This window comes from Rutilus rutilus, assembly GCF_951802725.1.
Source record: "Rutilus rutilus genome assembly, chromosome: 3".
Classification (NCBI taxonomy): Eukaryota; Metazoa; Chordata; class Actinopteri; order Cypriniformes; family Leuciscidae; genus Rutilus; species Rutilus rutilus.
The window spans coordinates 8495188-8516921 of record NC_140211.1 but is presented as its reverse complement, the minus strand read 5'-3'; the positions used below and the strand labels follow the sequence as shown (position 1 = coordinate 8516921).

At 38.3% G+C, this 21734-nt stretch overlaps 1 protein-coding gene across 1 annotated transcript in view; it reads left to right on the top strand.

Moving 5' to 3' along the window:
- The window catches only part of fgf11a (fibroblast growth factor 11a), a 67251-nt gene that overhangs the window by 13776 nt on the left and 31741 nt on the right, over positions 1-21734 (top strand). Inside the window, exon 2 of the mRNA XM_084405333.1 lies at positions 21392-21502. Coding sequence (XP_084261459.1) covers positions 21392-21502 — 111 coding nt within the window. The remainder of the gene's footprint in view (positions 1-21391; positions 21503-21734) is intronic.

Sequence of the window (21734 nt, the reverse complement as noted above, 5' to 3'; positions counted from 1 at the left end):
CCAAAATGCATAAAGTTTTCAGGTTTTTTGTGTGTTGAAAACAGTCTCTTATAAATGGCCTCTTAATTGATAAATGTATGTTTTGGCAAATTCATGCTTGATTCATGCGTGTCACAGTTACTGTATGTCTGTCAGGTGCTTTAGGTTTTGGCAAAATGTGGCACTTAGTCCAAGTGTGTCTAGTTTAGCAGTTACCAGTGTCTACAGGTTAATGCCAGAAAACACATGAATGACATTGTAATGTAAATGTTTCCATTTTTCATGTGGGGGAAGGTCAAGATTACGGTGTTTCTTATAGTTGTTAGAAGAGTGGGTTAGATGTAAGCCTTGAGATCTCTGGCTTGGTATACCATTATTGTGCTGGAGATAAACACATCAACTATTCAGCCAATCAGAGATGTGTGTTCCTGTAGCTCTGAGACAGCTTCTTCTGTGCAAGAAGCTTGATGCATATTCCAGTGGGTACATTTGAAACAGTCTTTTAAGACTTGAACAGCCCCTCCGGCAATATTATATTGTTGGTTTTTTCATGCTTTGAAATGCAGGGATTAACAACACAGGCTCTGTTTACACCTGGTATTAAGATGCGTTTTGGTCGATCGGATCACAAGGAGTTATACGGGGTCAAATACAGGTGTAAACGGGGTCTAAAATGTTTTGAGCTTGTCCACTTTTGGCCACTTTCAGAGGGAGTTGAAAACACATTCGACCGGATTGCTTTTAAACGCTCATGTGATCCAATGTGTTCAAACAGCCACAGAAGACCGTCTTCTCTCCGTCTACTGACCTCATGCGTAACATTATGGGAAGCGGCTAACCAGACGGATTTAAACGTTGGCTGAAGACCCAAGTTTGGTTTGAAGATGAAAAACGTACCAAGCACAATGTTCTCTCACCATTCCTGATTTCTAACACACACTCACAGCGTTCGGCTGGTCTTGTGTCTGTCAGAGCAGAAACTAAAGCTGATGCTCTCCGTGTGTTTTTCTGTCGTCTCCGAGTGCGTTCATATGTAAATTAGACAAGCTTATTTTGTCCACAAGACTGAAAGACCTTAAAAAACCCTACATTTACCCGCCCATAGACCCTCCCCTCAAAGAAATCAGGACAGAAGTGAATGAAAGCGGTCAAGAGACGGATTAGTAAACAGGTGTGTGTCTCCCTCGTCTACATGTGATCCGATCGACCAAAACGCATCTTAATACCAGGAGTGAACAGGGCCTCAGATTGGTGATCTGATTTACTGAGTTGGGAGCATGAAAGGGATTCGTATGACGCCCGGATGTAGATGTTAGCAGGATCCAATTATTCTCTCTTTTGTCGTAGGGACAGAGACATACTGCTGTTGTTATGTATGTGTGTTTTAGTTGGATTAGTTCGTCGACTCTTAATGTGACCTCTGCGCTTTCCTGCCAAACTCGCTGAGGGACTGTAGCAGGGCAGGTCACGCACACTGAGAGTGTCTTCTTTTTATGGTAGTGTAACCCAACACAAGATGACCAACTTAACAAGGGAACAGGCATCAACAATTTAAAGCCTCTACAAACACACTGATAGCACCTTCCTTTTAAGGAGGAGTGTAACCTTAACCCAACATAAGAGAGAACAGATGCACACACAACACAAGGCGAAGGTTTGGAAAAGTTGTACCCATAACCTGAGGATTGGATCGGACCAACCCGAACCATTCAGATTTGAATTGAATGACTTTTAAATTTTAAATCAGATTTCAAATTCTGTCGTCTTATATGCCCCTTATGTTTTTTTTTTGTTTTTTTTTCTCCTATGGAACACAAAGGGTTTCTTGGGGAAAAAGTCAAAGCTGCTCTTTTCTGTAAAAAAGGAAAAGGATGTGCATATGTCAAGTTGTAAGTCTGCTTGATTTACTGAAAAAAATATTTCGACAGGATTTGAACCTGTGTCTCCCGCATGTTCAATGAAAACTGCATCGCTTGACTAACACTTTCTCACACATTTAATAAAGTAGTTGTTGGTGGTTGTTACAGTATATTGACTTGCCTTCACACAAATAAAGATTCAAGCGCACAAACCTGTTTAGCACCTCCCATGTGCCCTCATTCCCCTTTAAAATACACACAGACACACTTGATGCATTTAGAGCATGGCGTCCTAAAACAGAAATGTCATTGTGTTCCAGAGAGGTGTTGGGTTGTTGGGATTTGAGTCTCAGGTTAAATCCCTCTGTGGATCAAATATACAAGCGTTGACAGAAAGACACGCGCACACGCACACGAACACTTACAGCACCTCATACAAGGGAACTCGCATGTCGTACATTCCTCTAGAAGTTCACACCTGCTGGGTTGATTAATCCCAGTGTCTCGTGTGTGTGTGTGTGTGTGTGTGTGTGTGTGTGTGTGTGTGCGAGCGATTATGTGCATGTGTGTGTACTTCTGCTCACATTTCAATTTTACAAGGTAGGTTTTGATAACAGGTGTGTTGGAGAAGGCGAAAGACTTCTCTTGAACTTACAGTATGTAACACACACACATATGCACGCACACATGCACGCATGTGTGTATTTGCGAGTTGTATTTTGCCAAGGTCATTGCTCTTCACAGTGACCCCTGTGTGCTCTTTTGTCTCTCAGATCAAAGATAAATAAGCAGACCACGATAAAGTTGACTTGCTATTATACTTTATGGTATCCTTTTTTCTAAAATCTGTAGAAAAAAGGAGATACTGGTAGTTTTCTGCCAGAACATTACCTGTTAACCCTCTGGTGCTCTTCGCTTGGCGGTCAAAATGGACCGATTTTGAAATGAATGTGCTCTATTTTAGTTAGACAGTGTTTTTTTATTTAATATTTTTGTATCTTTAGGAGATTTTATGGTACTAAATTATATATTTACGCAGTAGTTCGAATCCATTTATTCACTTTTTGAGCATAGACCTGAAAATTAAATGTCCAACTTAAATCAAGTCATAAATCTTGAATGTTTTAGAGCACAGACTTAATCTCTTCTCAAAGACGACACATGGCAAATTATTTCTGAAGGGAAAAAAGTTGTAAAAAGTTTTGTAAAAACGTAAATTTTACGTTTATTGTTATGAAAAATGCACAAAAATACTATTTTAAATTTTTATATGAAATAAATGTTTTCAAAAATAATTTGACTCTAAAACCATGGGAAAATCAAAGCTTTAAATCTAAACAAGTTGTGCTCAAAATTTGAGCTTGATATCTCAACAACAAGGAGCTTTCAGTAAGATTTTGTTTGGCGAACTTTGTAACATGTTACATGTACTTACCATAGTAATAACAGTAAATGATGCATAATTACATGCAACTAACCCTCAACCAAATCCTAATCCTACCCTAACCCTATAGTAAGTACGTGTAGTTAATTCATATTACTCAATACTTAAATATATAATTACACTGTAACAACGACACCTTAAAATAAAGTGTAACCGGCCGCAGTAGCAAAAGTTTTCACTAGATGAAATTCTTCTCCCATTAATTTCCGGAGGAGAAGTGGACTAATTAATAGACTGACAGTAGAACACAAACACCAGTACATTGGGCCTATTTTTACACACTTTTCATGGAGTGTAGTATACGATTAGTTCGCTACCACTGTACCTCTCTCAGAGAAGATGCATCTCTACTTTCATTCGTTTTTAAACCAGTCCAACCATCAAAGCATCACTTACTAATTCACAGCATTCAAGAAAGTTTCTGTTGGACTTCAAATCGTCTGCTTTGACCAATGTTCCCTATGTTAGGAATAATCTGAGTCCTTTCTCATGAGTTTTGTGTAGTAAAATGCCTTTCTCAACCCTCCCCTTCTTCAACTCCACCTTTTCTCTCTATAGTTGAGTCCGGGGGGAGCTCATGCTTGAGCCCCTTTATTTAGGGACAGAAAGATATACTTGTTGACCCTTTACCTTCTATAGATTTACCCAAAGGGTAAACTAATGTTTAGATCAACCCTGAATTGAATTGTCAGATATCATTTGGAGCTCCTGAATTAATTAAGACTAGCCTTAATGAACTGGAACTACATCTACCCTGCCTCTAAGGCTAAACTGAGCTAGCGTATCATGTGTGCGCATGTGCCTGGAGTTTTCTTCAAAGTCTATCTAGAAAAAAAAAGATAAATAAAAAGGTCATAGCATGAAAAATCTTTTGAAATAAAAGAATGTGATGTCAAACTAGAAACTTTGTTGTCTGTTGGTTTATAACTAAACAACTCTAGATTGCTGCCAAATGTCGTGCTGTTTCTGGAAGTGGGGACGCTTATTTTTAACAAGGTCCCCGATCAAATCAGTCCAACCTTGAAAGATTTTGCGTCACATTTCAGTACAGATTCCTTTGTGATCCTGACACAATGCAATTTAGCCTTTGGGAACAGGCTGTTATTGAAGGACAGGACAGTGACAACTGTATAAGGGTCAGAGAGAGTGAGAAATGTGGTTCACAGATAGATAGATAGATAGATAGATAGATAGATAGATAGATAGATAGATAGATAGATAGATAGATAGATAGATAGATAGATAGATAGATAGATAGATAGATAGATAGATAGACAGAAAGAACAACAGAATGATAGACAGACAGACAGACAGGGATGGATGGATGGATGGATGGATGGATGGATGGATGGATGGATGGATGGATGGATGGATGGATAAACAGACAGACAGACAGATAGATAGATAGACAGATAGATAGATAGATAGATAGATAGATAGATAGATAGATAGATAGATAGATAGATAGATAGATAGATAGATAGATATCAGTGTGTATCCATAAAATCTGTTTATCACACACTATCTACAGTTATGCCAAAAGCTGCTTGTTTCCTTGCGATCAATACACACATCTTTATTTCTTTCTCTACATGAATGGGCAGATCATATTTTTGCCATTCTTTACTCGTTCGTCATTTTTTTCCAGGAAATCTATCGATAAATGTTTTCCTGCAGAAAGACTGGAAACCCTACGGGCCTGGATCTGTCAGTCTGAATATGTTCAGCTGTGTTAGTTTTATGTGCATGAAGGGAAGCTGTTTGCGTGTGAGAGCTTAAAAGGAGTTTAAATATAGCTTATTCATTTTATATCACAACCGTTCTAAAAACATGTTTATGTTTAAATTGAAATGTGTTGTGTTATACTTTTATAGACTCCACAGTATGCATCCATGCAAACCACAAACATTCTGTACACACAAACATATATGCACACAACCAGCATGTACTTGCAACCGCACTCGTCGCTTTGCACGCACATCCATCACCTAGGAGACACACACACACATGCATGCTCATGAACACACACGTGTCTTGAGTCCCTCTACACAGCAGGAATAAGTACCAAACTGATGTACACAAATCCCATGCTCTTTGTAACTCCAGTGTACTTTTGACAGAACATGTTTTCAAGAGTCATAATGCTCTTTCATATATCATTTATTCTAGTTGACGTTGACGTTTTTATGTATTACTTAGACATGAGCAAGGACTTATTTATTAGAGCTTATAATTAAACTAAAACACCAATGTATCTTGTAACAAAACAACTCAATAATTTGACTACTTGACTAGACATTTTAAATAACACCAGCTGATGTTCAATTATTTTAATGTCAGTAAGAGCATATAATACCACCACATCAAGCGGACGCCTTCACAATATGAATAAGTGGCTGTTTATATGCATTTAGCTTTGTTTTCCCTGGACATATGTTAGACCTCATTGAACATTTAAGTGACATCACTTTGCCTGAGTGATTTTAACAGATTCTGATTGAACGTTCTTCATAGTTTTGTTGTTTAGGGGTTTTGTTGGAGAGGTAATAACTGCTAATCACTACTGATCTCTTTAATAAAGACTTCAGCAGCCGTTCTGTCTACAGTTGATGAAGTAACTGTAAGTGTGTGTGGATAGAGGGGTTTTCTGTCTGTCTGTCTATCTATCTAGTGTTCGATCATTTTATAGACTTTACAGAGTGCTGGACTCTTGCATTGTCAATGGAAATAAATGTTGTGATGTTATTTCCATCCAGAGGTGCACCAGTTTTTGGTCAAGATCTTGAAGTGACAATGCAAGAGTCCAGCACTCTGTAAAGTCTCCTCCAGCACATCCCAAAGACTTTCAATGAAAATGTCTGGGCTTACTAACACTTTTGCTCATTTAAAGCATGCCAAAAAAGTCTCTGTTTGGATTTAAATATTGGCATGATTGGTCTATGATTGGATCATTATAGCAGTGATTATTATGTTTCTAGCATGTTATATGTATGTTTGGCAACAGTTCTTCTAACCCTAATTGATGGAGTGTGTAGCTTGTCATTTCTTAAACATCCATGTATGAAGACACATCATGGCCATATTCCAGGATGACAATGTCAAGATTCATCAGGCTCAACCTGTGAAAGAATGGTTGGGAGGAGCATGAAGAATCAGTTTCACACATGAATCGTCCAGACCTTAAATTCATTGAAAGTCTTTGGGATGTGCTGGAGGAGACTTTACAGAGTGCTGGACTCTTGCATTGTCAATACAAGATCTTGACCAAAAACTGATGTACCCCTGGATGGAAATAACAATAACATTTATATCCATTAAAAGGTGCATCAAGTTCTGGTCAAGATCTTATTGATCCATCAATTAGGGTTAGAAGAACTGTTGCCAAACATATAATATGCTAGAAACATAATAATCACTGAAATAATGATCCAACCATTGACTCCTCATTATCTCTCTGTTATTCTTCTCCTCTGTCGCTGCCTGTGTTGTTCCCATCCCTTCTCAACGTCTCGAGATGTTAGCTGGCAGATTGCAGCTCCATTAGCTTGAATCTCTCTGTCTACTTCTCTCCATCCTCTTCCAGAATCCATCCATCCATCCATGCTCACTCATCATTAATCTGTTTTTCTCATCTTTATTTTTTGTTGGATGGAGGAGTGTGAATGTGTGCGTGGACTCCCCCGAGTTCTGTTTGTGCTGACTCAACACACATTCACTTATAATTCAGACTCCTGTCACAGACTGATTCGCAGAGCTTGGGATTTCGTCTAATTGCGTTGTGAGGCCCCCTGCGACGTTCCCGCGGATGAGCGGGGCCGCTCTGTGCTTTCAGGGACTCCCTCGTCAGCAGAAAAACTGATGGGCGGGACGGCAGAGAGGGAGGGGGAGGCGTGGTGCGGTCGGGACGGGACCCAAGTGTCTCTGTGGGAGAACAAAGTGTAATTAAAAGACTCTTAATGGATTTATTAATGAATTAAACATCCAGGAGCGTGTGTGTGTGTGTGTGTGTGTGTGTGTGTGTGTGTGCATTCAGCATATGCTAACACCACTTCAATTTCATATGCTTTCTGCGTGGATGAATAAGCAAGAGTACATTCTTTAACAGTTCTACAGCTTCCTTAACTTTTGCCTTACGCTAACAGTTAAAATCCAATTAACACACAGCACGCCTCGCTATTCCTGAACGTGATTTGTGAGGCTTCGTGCGAGTTTAAAAATCTCGAGTCACCCTTTTTCACATCTGTTTGGTTTTATCTCACAGTTTTTCTTGGAGAAGTTATGGTAAGCAATATTGTTTCAGAGCTTTATGTCTTTTTCCAGCGCCATCAAATTCAGACTGTTCTTAGAGAAACACTGTCATTAAAACTGCACTTTTTATGTCAGTTTTAATTCATAATGTTCTCTGAGATCCACTTATAATGTGATCAAGATTTTGACACCAAAAAGCATCCTAATTTTAGAAGTAATAAATTCTATCCTGTTTTTGAGCCTTTCTTTCAAACACTCAGTTTTGATGGCAGTGTCGCAATTCAAGACTTGGAAGTAAACACCCAATGCTATGATTGGGTAACAGTAACATATTAAAATCATTTTCAACCATCCCTGAATTGTTTTGAAAACTTCCGATGTTAAAAATATCTTGTTACATACTGTAGTTGAAACATTTGTTTTACATATGTGTTATAAGTTTTGTTTGTGGCGAATAAAGTAGGATCACAAGGAAGGCAATGCAAAGACTGTGTTCTTCCGCAACTTGGCACTTCAAAACGTCTGTAATCCTCAGAGGCGTCTCTATGGTTTTGTTTAAGTAATCCTGAGTTTGCGTCTGTCTCGTATTTACCACTACAGGACATGTGCGAATCGGTGGGCGGGGCTAAAGTGGAAATGATGTAGAAGTGGGCGTCGATCTGCTTCTGCAGAGGCGGTCTTTCGTCACACTATGACATCATAATGTGACAAATTCCGAAACGAGTCGTTTTCTGAGCTTGGTTTCAATAAAAGCGGCGTTTGGACTAACGAGGAAGTTTTATAGTATAATGGCATCTTATATGGCATTTCAATTTCTTTAAATACGACTAAACGGCATTGGCATGCTCCTTTATGTTCAGTACATTTAATCTAGTTGTCCTCTTTACCAAAATTTATTTAGATTTACACATTCATATTCATATAATTTTTCGTATTTAGACCATGTTAGGCACTTAATGAACTTTTGTGACTGATAGAAAGGCTGAATAGCTTGCAGTTTGTCAGCTTTGAATGGGAAGTCTTGGCATGTCCTCTAAATTCACCATTAGCTCTTTCCAAGGTCAATGGCTGTGTGGTAAACACAGCGTCTGAAATATAAATGACTTTTTTACTGCAGGTCACCCTGCTATTGTTCCTAATACGTTTTTAAGCTTTGATTTGCCATATAAATGTTAAATGGCAGTCGAGGGAGGAAGCAGGAGATGTATTTGAGCGTGCTTATGGAGGGGTTAGCGTAGCGTGGCGCTGCCCTGTTGAGGGCAATGATTTTGCCGTTGGCAACTGAGTGGAAAAATGAAAGAATGAAGCGAGAGAAGGAGATGAAGGAGAAGGATAGAGACGGGCTGTTCTCTTGCATTCTTAGATTTATTTAAAATACTTAAATAAGTAAAAGTCTTTTCCTCTAAATGAGCTTAGAGAACAAGGACATGCTGTTTTAATATCATTGAAAATCTTTCTCCCTCTATTTTTTATTTCATTTTTTTTTTACCCACACTAACTAAATCCTCTGGGATGAAGTCAGGCAATTAGTTGTGTTTTGTCCAGAATTCCAAGACTGTAATTATTTCATTGATAACCCTCATTATCATTACATACCGTCAGGAGCCAGGCTTTAAGAAGCTGCCAGGCTTAGAGAAGGGGGTTTCCAGATCCCCTGAAGGACACACTTAAGGAAAGCCCTTCCCGGTGAAGCCTGGAGAGATTTGTCAGTGGAATACCTGGCAACCCAGATCCCGCATTACCGCAGTGAATCAATGCAAATGTGGCAGCGATGAATGAATCACCTTTGAGGAGAGTGTGAATGAGAGCGAGGGAGAAAGAGGTGTGGCGGTCACAGGGGGAAGCCTCTGTGTGTGCGCGCGCGTGTGTGTGTGTGTGTCTCTGTGTGTGTGTGTGTGTCTGCAGTCTCTGCAGGGTGTGTTCTCATCATGTCTAAATGAGTACAAGAAGTTAACATAAATTCAATGCTGACGCATCACAATGTTAAACATGAATCATGTCTTCATGTGATAACAGATTCATCATGAGTGATTCAATTAAGCAATGATGCTCTTACACTCTCTCACATTTCACACACTCATATATATGTCATCTATAGCATTGCAGCTTGTCCTATAAAGATCAATAGCGTTCAGAGATAGATTTGTGTGTGTGTGTGTGTGTGTGTGTGTGTGTCAGTTTTGTTGATTTCCTACTATTGCGTCAGCATGTTCATGCAGCTCTCTTCTTTATAAGCTATAATTGCTAATTTAGTCTGCATTTTGTTTGTATGAATCTTGTCATATCAGTGACTTGATCAGTGATTGTCATGTGTCCTCAGCCCATCACGTTATATCACAATTATGTTTCTGATGCTATAGTTTGTTGGTTGCAATTAATGATGAACAAATGAGTGAAAACAGGGATAAGGTGTGATGTTTTCAGGCTGCTAATGGGACCAAAGAGAAGAATAAGGATTAGATTAAGGACTCGTGAGATTAGCCTGAGGGTGTGTGGTGTAAAAGATGGATGACAGACTGACCTACAGTTAGAAAAGAAGAGGTCAAGATGAGGAAAAGAGGGAAAGAGGGCAAGGGGAGCGAAAGGGAAGGAGACGGTACCCAGCAAGCAATAGCCATCATTTCACCATCTAGGTCTAGATTAGACTATGGAAGTAAAATAATGACAAATGTTTTTGAAACAAAAAAGCTTGTTGAATTGCACTACTTGAAAAAAATATGCATTGCATTAACCCTGCTTGCATTTTAATGCATTGTATTTTTAGGGCTTGCATTTTTATGGGCTGAAATTCAACATGGTTGTATATTTAAGCTGTGAATATTTCAATTCAAAACATTTCACACACATTTTCATTATTAAAAATTCAATAATCCATATTCACCTTTCAGATTTCACTTAAAAAAATATTCATTCTGTTTCAAAATACAACTTATAATATTTAACAGGCAATTTTCGGTCCAATTTATTTTGCTTTTACAAATTCGCTTCCACAGATTCAGTGGTTCAAATTCGACAGAAAATTCAACATTGACATCCGGGAACGGCAGGAATATCAGTAGATTGACGATTGATAATCTCCATAGCTGTTAGTCGGCCTCACCAGCAGGGGGTGCAAGCGGCTGTTGACGAAGAAAACTATAGAGCAACGGGTGAGAGACTCATTCATTCATAGAAACTGATTTACAGAAATGGAGCAAGCGGTAAGTATTTGGGATGATTATCAGGGCCAGTATATGGAAAAGCTGATAAAGACACAAAAGCTGTGTTTACATTGAAGTCTTCACAGTATGTTTTGCACATGTAAGCAGCTTTCTCTACCGTGAACGAGATTATAATGTTATTCCCCGATGCTGATGTACAGATAGAATGTTAAATCTGAGGTAGTAGACATATATTTCTCTCGGTTGTTTAGTGTTCTTAACTTTATATTGCGACGCTGTGCTGCAGAACTGGGGATTCCCTCAATAGGTCACTCTCCAGGATTCCCCTACGGTCAGGACACTTAACTCTTAATGGACTAATACAGTGATATAAAAGACCAAACGCGCACCTTATTGGGGATGTAGGCTATACTAGATATAGGAACAGGCAAGCGGACTCAGTATATGAATACAACGTGCACATTTTCAGTGAAAAACTGGCATAAAGATGGCTGAATAGACCCGACATAGTCCGGCTATGAGTAACCCACTTCAAGCCAAAATAACCTTGAATTTTGGTTACATGTCGGTTTTGCCAAAATAACATGCGAGATGTACAGTATAATATTCCATCATGTAAGCAAAGTAAACAGTGATTAGAAGGTGAATGGTTTCATTTCTTTGTTATCTAATTGATAACTAGTCTATTCTTGGGCTATGGTTAGACGTCTATTAAATTTTCACTGACAGCCCAAATTTTGCCTTGTTTAAGCCTAGACGTCTGGGCTGTGTTCGGACAGCTATTTTTGGACAATTTGGTCTTTTGAGCGCAAAATTGCTTGCTGGGTAGTATGTAAAAATGCTACTTCATTAGCTACTGTTTGTATTTCCCCATCCCTGTCATAGTATGTCCTGTCTGTTCTTGAGATTTGTGAATAATGATTTAGTCTAAGTGATTAGGTCCTTTAGCAGTGATGGTTGTCCAGTTCAGGTGAACTAACACTTTGTGTCATCTGTCACCATGGCGATGCCGGTTGCTTGGGATGATGTCGTCGCATTCCGACATCTCCGGCTGCTTTCCCAGCATGTCGTGAGCAAGTCCTAATTTAAAGCGTCAGAATGAATTCATACACACGATCATTAGAGCAGAACATTATGCACATCTAAACTCTAAAAGATAAAACACATGATTATGCACATAAGCAGTGTTGGGGTAACAAGTAGCGCAAGTTACTTAATCAGATTACTTTTTCCAAGTAGTAAAGTAACTCATTACTTTTGAATTGACATACATTACATTCATTTATATCTGAGTTACTTTTTCAAATTAGTAATGCAAGTTACTTTGTTTTCCCATGTATTGACTGACAGCTCTCCTGTCCACATGTTGAGAGAAATCATGAGTAAGTGCAGAGGCGTTGTGTGTGAACACATGATGCTTATTGACTGAATATTTTGTGCAAGTGAGATCAGTCAATGCATGCTCACATTAAATGTTCCTCAAAATGAATAAAAACAGTGAATGCAAACTCAGAATATTATGCAAACATGCAATAAATGTTAAATAACACAAATGTACTTTATGCATTTAATCTCACTTTATTAATCAATGTCTGCTGACCTTCGATGATCCAATTTAGCCATATTAATAAGCTAAAATGATTTTAGATCAAATTTTTTTTATTCCTGAAGTAAGAGGCTGCGTCCGAAATCGCATACTGTTTTCGATAATACTTGTTTTAAATAAGTAATTACTTCACGACCGCTAAAAAAGTATGCTCTATATATGAATGTAATCTGGACGTACTACCTCCACCATGTTGTCATGATCATGTGACCTACCAGCGTATATTACCAATATATATTTTTTATATTAAAATATAACTTTTGTTTTGTTTTTGTTGTTAAAAAACAAACAAGCAAGCCCAGCCCAGGTGAGAAAAACGAATGCAAATGTAACGTAACTCAATGCTTCTCATAAGAAATGTAAATAAGTAATGCATTTAGTTACTTTTTTAGGGAGTAACTCATTACTTTTTAAAGTAACTTTCCCCAACACTGCACAGAAGTGTCCACTTATGGAAAATAATCTCTGTTTAACTATAATTGTAGGAGGGGGGAAATGATAGGTGCTCTCTTTTACCTCACCAAAATAAAAATAGTTGTAGAAACAATTTTCTATCAGAAATTACTAGTAAATTTCACAGTTAATTACAATGAAAGGCAAGTTCCTAAACTGCATAGCAACAACCACTCAGAACAGGCAGTGCCACACACATTCATAAAATGTCAAATCTGGTCTTAAAACTGTGATTTTGTAAGTGTTTATCCCTGGATTAGAGTCAAGACATGTTAGTCACCCTGAAATAGTATTGCTGTATGTGAATGAAGCACTGAGTAAACGAAAGTGAAGGGAGGAACAAATACGCAGGCCGGCTGTTTTCTTGCTTTTATGACTTCTGACATCACCGCGAGCGAGACGGAGAGATGAAGAAGAACACCTGATTAGCATTGTGTTCATGTCCCACTGCGTGACTCTGACTGGCTGCGAGAGAGAGAGAGAGAGAGAGCAAAGGAACGTGGGAGAGAAGGAAGGAGAAGGACAGAGCGAGAGAAAGAGCCAGATCAGCACTTTCCAGAGGCCAGGGCACGGGAAAGAAGAGAGACTGGTGGACCCTGGAGGAGAAACAAAGCAGACACATACACACACACGCGCTAGGCTAATTGCTTCCCTCTCTTTTCATCTCTCTCTCTATTTGCCGACTCTTTGGCCGGGGTTAAAACAGCAGGATGGCAGTGTCAGGAACAACTGTTGTTCTATAGGTAAACTCTGTCTTAGTCTTTGTGTCTCAGCGGTTAACAATGAAACAATGTTTCCTGACAGATTCCTCACAACACATCATGCACCTGTATACATGCATACTGTATAATATATGCGTCTGTATATATGTGTTATATATATATATATATATATATATATATATATATATATATATATATATATATATATATATATATGTATGTATGTATGTATGTATGTCTATATATGTCTATATATGTGTGTGTCTATATATATATACATACAGGGCTGTTGAATGCTTGAATCTGATTGGTTGATAAACATTCTAAGGTTTGCAATTATTTTCAATTATTCTTTATATATATATACACTCACCTAAAGGATTATTTGGAACACCATACTAATACTGTGTTTGACCCCCTTTCGCCTTCAGAACTGCCTTAATTCTACGTGGCATTGATTCAACAAGGTGCTGAAAGCATTCTTTAGAAATGTTGGCCCATATTGATAGGATAGCATCTTGCAGTTGATGGAGATTTGTGGGATGCACATCCAGGGCACGAAGCTCCCGTTCCACCACATCCCAAAGATGCTCTATTGGGTTGAGATCTGGTGTCTGTGGGGGCCATTTTAGTACAGTGAACTCATTGTCATGTTCAAGAAACCAATTTGAAATGATTCGAGCTTTGTGACATGGTGCATTATCCTGCTGGAAGTAGCCATCAGAGGATGGGTACATGGTGGTCATAAAGGGATGGACATGGTCAGAAACAATGCTCAGGTAGGCCGTGGCATTTAAACAATCCCCAATTGGCACTAAGGGGCCTAAAGTGTGCCAAGAAAACATCCCCCACACCATTACACCACCACCACCAGCCTGCACAGTGGTAACAAGGCATGATGGATCCATGTTCTCATTCTGTTAACGCTAAATTCTGACTCTACCATCTGAATGTCTCAACAGAAATCGAGACTCATCAGACCAGGCAACATTTTTCCAGTCTTCAACTGTCCAATTTTGGTGAGCTCGTGCAAATTGTAGCCTCTTTTTCCTATTTGTAGTGGAGATGAGTGGTACCCGGTGGGGTCTTCTGCTGTTGTAGCCCATCCGCCTCAAGGTTGTGCGTGTTGTGGCTTCACAAATGCTTTGCTGCATACCTCGGTTGTAACGAGGGGTTATTTCAGTCAAAGTTGCTCTTCTATCAGCTTGAATCAGTCGGCCCATTCTCCTCTGACCTCTAGCATCAACAAGGCATTTTCGCCCACAGGACTGCCGGATACTGGATGTTTTTCCATTTTCACACCATTCTTTGTAAACCCTAGAAATGGTTGTGTGTGAAAATCCCAGTAACTGAGCAGATTGTGAAATACTCAGACCGGCCCGTCTGGCACCAACAACCATGCCACGCTCAAAATTGCTTAAATCACCTTTCTTTCCCATTCTGACATTCAGTTTGGAGTTCAGGAGATTGTCTTGACCAGGACCACACCCCTAAATGCATTGAAGCAACTGCCATGTGATTGGTTGATTAGATAATTGCATTAATGAGAAATTGAACATGTGTTCCTAATAATCCTTTAGGTGAGTGTATATATATATAAAGATATCAGCCCATGCTGGGTTAAATTGATGATGTTGGATATTTAATTGTTAATCATTTATCTAGTTTGCTGTTTTTTTGTGTGAAAATCCACTGTAGTGCCATTGAAAGACACCAATAATGTAATAACAATAATATCTATAAATATAATTTTCATTATTCTATAAATGTGGTAACTGAATTCTTCATTTGTACAGTAGTATTTAAAACATTTATTTTTTTGTGTGTTTATGTATTATTTTATTTAGAAAAAATAGAATAGGATTTTAGTGTTGGCAATTATATTATCTAATTTTGGCCATACACTACTGTTCAAAAGTTTAGGGTCAATCTTTCTTTCTTTTTTTTTGAGAAATTAATACTTTTATTCTGCAAGAACATTAAATTGGTCGAAAGTAACATCTATAATGTCATATACATTTACAAAAGACATTCATAATGTTACAAAAGATTTCAATTTCAAATAAATGCTGTTCTTTTTTTACTTCTATTCATCAAAGAATCCTGAAAAAATAAATGTATAACAGTTTCCACAACAATATGAAGCATCTCAAAAGTTTTCAACATTGATAAAAATCAGAAAAGTTTCTTGAGCATCAGATCATCATATGAGAATGATGTCTGAAGGATCATGTGACACTGAAGACTGAAGTAATGATGCATTCATGATGCATTCGAGTAATTCAGCTTTTGATCACATGTAAATTACATCTTAAAATATAGTATTATAAACTGTAATAATATTTCACAATATCACTGTTTAACTGTATTTTTTTATCAAATAACTGCATACTTGGTGAGCTTAGTAAACTAAAATCTTACCGACACTAAACTTTTGTGTATAAAGATTTTAGACAAACAATTTCTTACGAACAAAAATCTTGCAAATTAATTACTAAATATCCGTATAATTTTATTTGGAAGTTGCTGTCAGACTGTCTCAGACATGAGATGTGTGTGTATGCAGCAGTATAATGGTCATTAAATAATGCATGGTGGGAGTGTATAAGGCAAAGAGAGCTTTGGGTCAGGAGGCACTGATGCAAACACACACACACCAGACCAGCCCTCTATCATCACATCATCTATCTCTGTCACGCTGCGTGCCAGCATGACCACACACACACACACACATACACAAGCAGTGGGGTTCGAGTTAAAGTAATGTTTGAAACTCCAGTGGTGCAAGGACAGATGGAGATATCTGGGATGCTGTGTCCTGAGGTGAATGTTCAGTGATCCCGTTTCCTCGGGATGAACTGATAGAGAGAATGGATTGGTTTTGTTTAGACTCCTTCGCACTAACAGTTGTTTTATCACTGGAGTTCACCAAGTTGGTCAGTAGTTTGTTTTTCTGGAGTTGGATGGATGATTGAGCTGTGTAATGGAAATGTTGAGGATTTGATGGCAAAGAATGTGAGAATAAAGAATCAGGAATACGTTTTCTTTCCGCAAAAAATTGCAATGGATGCACATATATAAATACAGTGGTGCATAATGCATGAATGTGACAGAATATCAACAATGTCTGACATGATTTTCCACACATTTGTGTTACTCTATATCTCTCTACGTTGGCAGCTGTTCCTGTTCCTTCCTCACAAAGGTTTTCTTTCTTTCTTTCTTTTTCTTTCTTTCTTTCTTTCTTTCTTTCTTTCTTTCTTTCTTTCTTTCTTTCTTTCTTTCTTTCTTTCTTTCTTTCTTTGATTCAGGGACACCTTATCTTTTCCTCTCATCTCTTTCTTTTTATCCTCACTTTGTTTTCTGGTGGCAGCTGCTTTTCTTCTCCGTCTCACCCCTTCACTGGACTCCCTCATCCCATCGGCAGGCCTCAGACGTGTCCAGCTCATTCAGACACAAATCATTGAGCTTTACAAAGGAAAAAAGGGCCATTAGTCTGACTTTAATTAATCCCAAACGGTCTGTTGTGACCTCTGTGTGGGTATAGAACGACGGACGGACAGATGTATAGATGGAGAGATAGATAGAGAGATAGACAGATGTATGGACGGATGGACAGGCAGGCGGACGGATGGACATAGATAGATAGATAGATAGATAGATAGATCGAAGAAGTTGTTTGGTAAGAAAATTGAGAGACGTTCCCGAGGCAAGTGATTGATTGTCCAGCTGAATATTGTAATTACAGCGTTGGCACTAGCACTAGCATTAGCACTAGCACCTACATTACTCACACACTCATTAGGCTGCAGGGAGCGTCCACTGTCATTTTATACACTTTAACCTAATACTTCCACTGAATATGAAGCATGCACTTGTATCATCTATGCTTCCACTTCTGTTAGCTCGGCACAGGCAATATTGTGCTGGACAAGTATGCGAAACAAGAAGTAGTCTGCAGGTTCCTGAAGTGAAGAGGCTTTTAGTTTTGTCTGACTGAATTTGTTATACATTTAAATGACTTCTGACCATTTCACAGTACAGAATTATTCACCCATTAGTTCTGCATTTTCACATTATAGTTTACAAAGTTATTTTTCTGCCAGCATGGAAATTTGCAGTTAGCATTAAAAAATGTGGGGTCGGGTAAAATATTTAAAATGTTTTTGAAAGAACTCGTATATGCTCACCAAGGCTGTATTTATTTGATAAAAATGTAGAAACAGTAATAACTGATTTAAATAACTGTTTTAATATATTGTAAATTGTAATTTATTCCAGTTATCAAAACTGAATTTTCAGCATCATTTCTCCAGTCTTCAGTCACATGATCCTTCAGAAATAATTTTCATAGAACAGAAAGAAAATGGTTACAATACAATATTATTTTTTTTCTCCACAAAGAACCTTTACTAATATTGTAAGTGGAAAAAAAGAAAGAAATATATGAGACCCCTTTAAAGTGCTCACATACTGGATAGTGAATGCAGCCTCAGTTTTGTTTGTATCTCTCTTGCTCTCCCTCTCTTCTTTCTCTCTCCGAATGAGATATGGCAGCGGAGGAGCCAGACTTTCGTTAGGATCCGTTGTGCCTGAAAGCTTTATCGATGCTTTGCGTGAAGTATGAGAGTCTTCCTCTTTTATTTAGCGTGTGAATGTCTTCCCGTAAAATAACCGCGCCATAACTTCTGCCCGCGCTCTTGTTCTCCCTCCCTAACGCTCGTTCGCTTTCCTCCACGACTCCATCTCCAGCTGATTGGTTGATGTATGGTGTTATTCAGAGAGATGCAAAAACCACATAACTCACCCTGACGGCGCTTATATAGGAGAGATAGTGAGGCGTAGGAGATCTCGAACCAGTTGATGTCCCCGGTGGGCCAATGTGTCTGTGTAACTTTTGTTGAAGGCTGGGCTCTTGGCAGACTGGCATCCCTGAGCGCACGCACTCAAACACACATCAATATCACCCATCAGGAGTGCCCTTCACACCCTCCGTCCCCGGAGATGGGCTTTATGGTTGTGCAGTGGAGACTGAAGACAGAAAGGGCTTGTGTATCACCGCTTCCCTGTGTGTGGCTTTCAAAGCGTGTCGCGCTTAGAGGCTGACAAAGACGGATCTGCGGGGAGTTTCCCACACTCCCAAAATCAAAGGAGATGAGGGAAATGTGCCTTATCGAAGCAGAATAAGCGGGTTTAATCTGTGAATGTCGTTATTTGCCGCCTCTTTGCTTTTGTGTGCAGCCTTTAATGCAAAAGCAGTGATTTGTGTGTCGGCAGCCAGACTCTGTGCCATGTAGCTGAATGTTAAAACTGTAGTTTGGCCCCTCAGGGCCTCACCTTCAGAACTGATCAATGGACACTAGCAAACAGAGGGAAAGACTGAGAAAGAGAGAGAGAGATCAGACTATTTCTGCAGTGTTTTACATAGGGAGTGCTGAGAGGAATTGGGAGTCGCACAAAGTGAACGTGTGTGGAAAAAAAAGAGTGACAAAAGAGATATCGCTGTACACTAATGTTCAAAAGTTTGGGGTCGGCAAGATTGTTTTATGTTTTTGAAAGAAGCATCTATTATGCTCACCAAGGCTGCATTTATTTAATCAAAAATACAGAAAAACTAAATCCGATATTCCACTTTAATCATTCTACTAACTTTGCAACTACATGTCAACTAATTAGAGTATTAGTCAGTATTATAAGTCATTCTCATTAGAGTGTTAGTAGACTCTCTGCTTAATATCTGCTAACACTTTACTTTGATGATCTCAACAGACATTATACTGACTATAAGTAACTTTGCAACTACATGTCAACTAATTCTACCAACCCTAACATCTAACCCTATCTACAGTAAACTAATACTCTAATGAGAGTTAGTTGACATGTAGATGCAATGTTACTTGTAGTTAGTAGAATGTCTAAAGTGGACCATAAAAAAAAAAGTATAACCAAGCATTATAATATAATATAAAACAATGATGATTTTGTGCAAATGAGCCCCGCCTCCACTCACTCACCAGCTCTGAGATCCACTCGTTGACGATCACACGTTGATCTGATTGGATACAAGGTAGTTTGTGACGTCAGAAACACCAGCGATTTCAAACTGTGTTTTTGAGACTGTCTTTGGTTCACTGCAGTTTTAAGGAGAAAATACTCAGCAATAATGTCGACTTATGAATAAAGTCTTAAAGCATATTAAAAACACCCCATAGACATATAAACAACATTAAAATGTCTTAAACACTTGTTACTATTTGTATATTCTTCATTTTATTCTCTTTTTCTGTCTTTAACCTTCACAAGGTTTCTCTAGGCTCTAAGCTCTGCATTACTGCCACAACAATAGACACTTTACCTGTCATCTGTGCTTTTAATGGGATTGCTTAATATTTAATGAGCGTTCTGTGTTTACACATAAAATCCACCTCACAAAACCTCTGGGTTATTATTGTAGAAGTTTTGCTGAAAGTTGTAGAGAACACACAAAACTTCCACACATATTTAATATGACTTTACTTTGCTTTTACTTTACTTGACACAGTGCTCATAAATAAACACTTCTGTGAATGTGCCAGTTTAGTTACTATTAGTAATTCAGCAACTATAGTTCCCAGATGGGTATTACAAAGAAAACACGGATAATAATAATAATAATAATAATCTTAATTTATTTGATTTATTAGGGTTATTTATGTTATGCTAAATAAAAAAATTAAAAAATTGCATTCACGTTTAGTTTCCCACACAGTTTTGTGAACGTGAACTTAACGGTTTTAATATACATGCTTTAGCACAGTGACATGTCCCATAATATTTCCTTAACCTTCATAACTTGTGCTGTTTTACACAGATCTTCAACAAATAGTTCATTATCTACTTCAACTATAGTTCATTTCAACATCTATCACCTCCCTTCTCCTTCAAAAACCCACAAACCAGAAGCCATTTTCTATATGGTCAAATCTCTATAGGCCGTATATGCCAGAGAAACAAGCGTGCAGAATTTTAGAATTTAGAATTTAGAATTTTTAGAATTTAGAATTTTTAGAATTTTTAGAATTTAGAATTTTTAGAATTTAAAATGTTGTCTTTGATCTTCCGTTTTTGCAGTAGCTCTTATTTGGCATCATCATTAGCCGGCGAAGTGGATTTACTTATTGTAGAGTGTACGGAAGTTATCATGATCATTGTAATGTTTGCGCTGATGACATAATACATGTCAGGACAGGGAAGATTTAAAAAACGAGTGTTTTATTCATTAATCGGTAAGATCTTACCTTCATGCTGTGGAAATATAAACCAGAAGACAGAACAAGAGCTCATAATATTCCTTTAAAAGATTCTGGATGGCTACTGAATGATTACCATATTCATGCACCATAATGTTACACAGGCCAGTTTTATTACATACATAAACCATTTTTTTAATCTAGTATTACTTTCTAGTGCTCTGTTCTGCATCTCATTCAAGAGTTTAGATAATGTTGAACCATTGCACTGAACTCTTATGTGTGGTTTTGTTTTGTTCACTTTCAGGAAAAAAAGGTACAAAAGCTGTCAGTAAGACGGTCCCCCTTGAAAAGGTTCTATTGTGTACCATTTAGGTATTAATATGTACTGTTAAGGTACTAATATTCACCCTTTTTTGGGGTAAATAAGGTACAAACATGTCATTTTGAAAGGATACCGCCCCAGTAACAGCTTTTGTACCTTTTTTTATGAGAGTGTTAGTGCTGTAAACTCTGAGAAAAGGAGTAGGTACAAGAAAGAGAAGCCCTGAATGTTTAATTCCTGTCATTTCTCCACAGTCCATTGTCCAGTACAGACAGAAACAACTTCATCTCCCCGATGTGCTTCGTAAACACGGATGGTTGTATAAGTGTGTCTGTTTACTGAAACGTTCTCTGTCTTTCTCTCAGAGCCTCAGCTGAAAGGTATCGTCACCCGTCTGTACTGTCGGCACGGCTTCTACCTGCAGATGTTACCCGATGGCACTTTGGACGGCACAAAGGACGAAAGCAGCTCCTTCTGTAAGTGTGTGCTTGTAGATTCATGGGTGTGTGTGTGAGAATCTGTGCGTGTGCTCAAATCTTTTCTGAACACATGTTTTAAGAGCTTTAAAAAAATCTGGTTAACCTTCCCTGAACTCACTATCACATTACATCCCACAGATTATAATGGGAAACAAACATTAAAGTGTGCCAGGTCTCCTCTCTCTCTGTCTGTGTCTCTGATACCTTGCCCTCCTCACAGCAGTGTAAA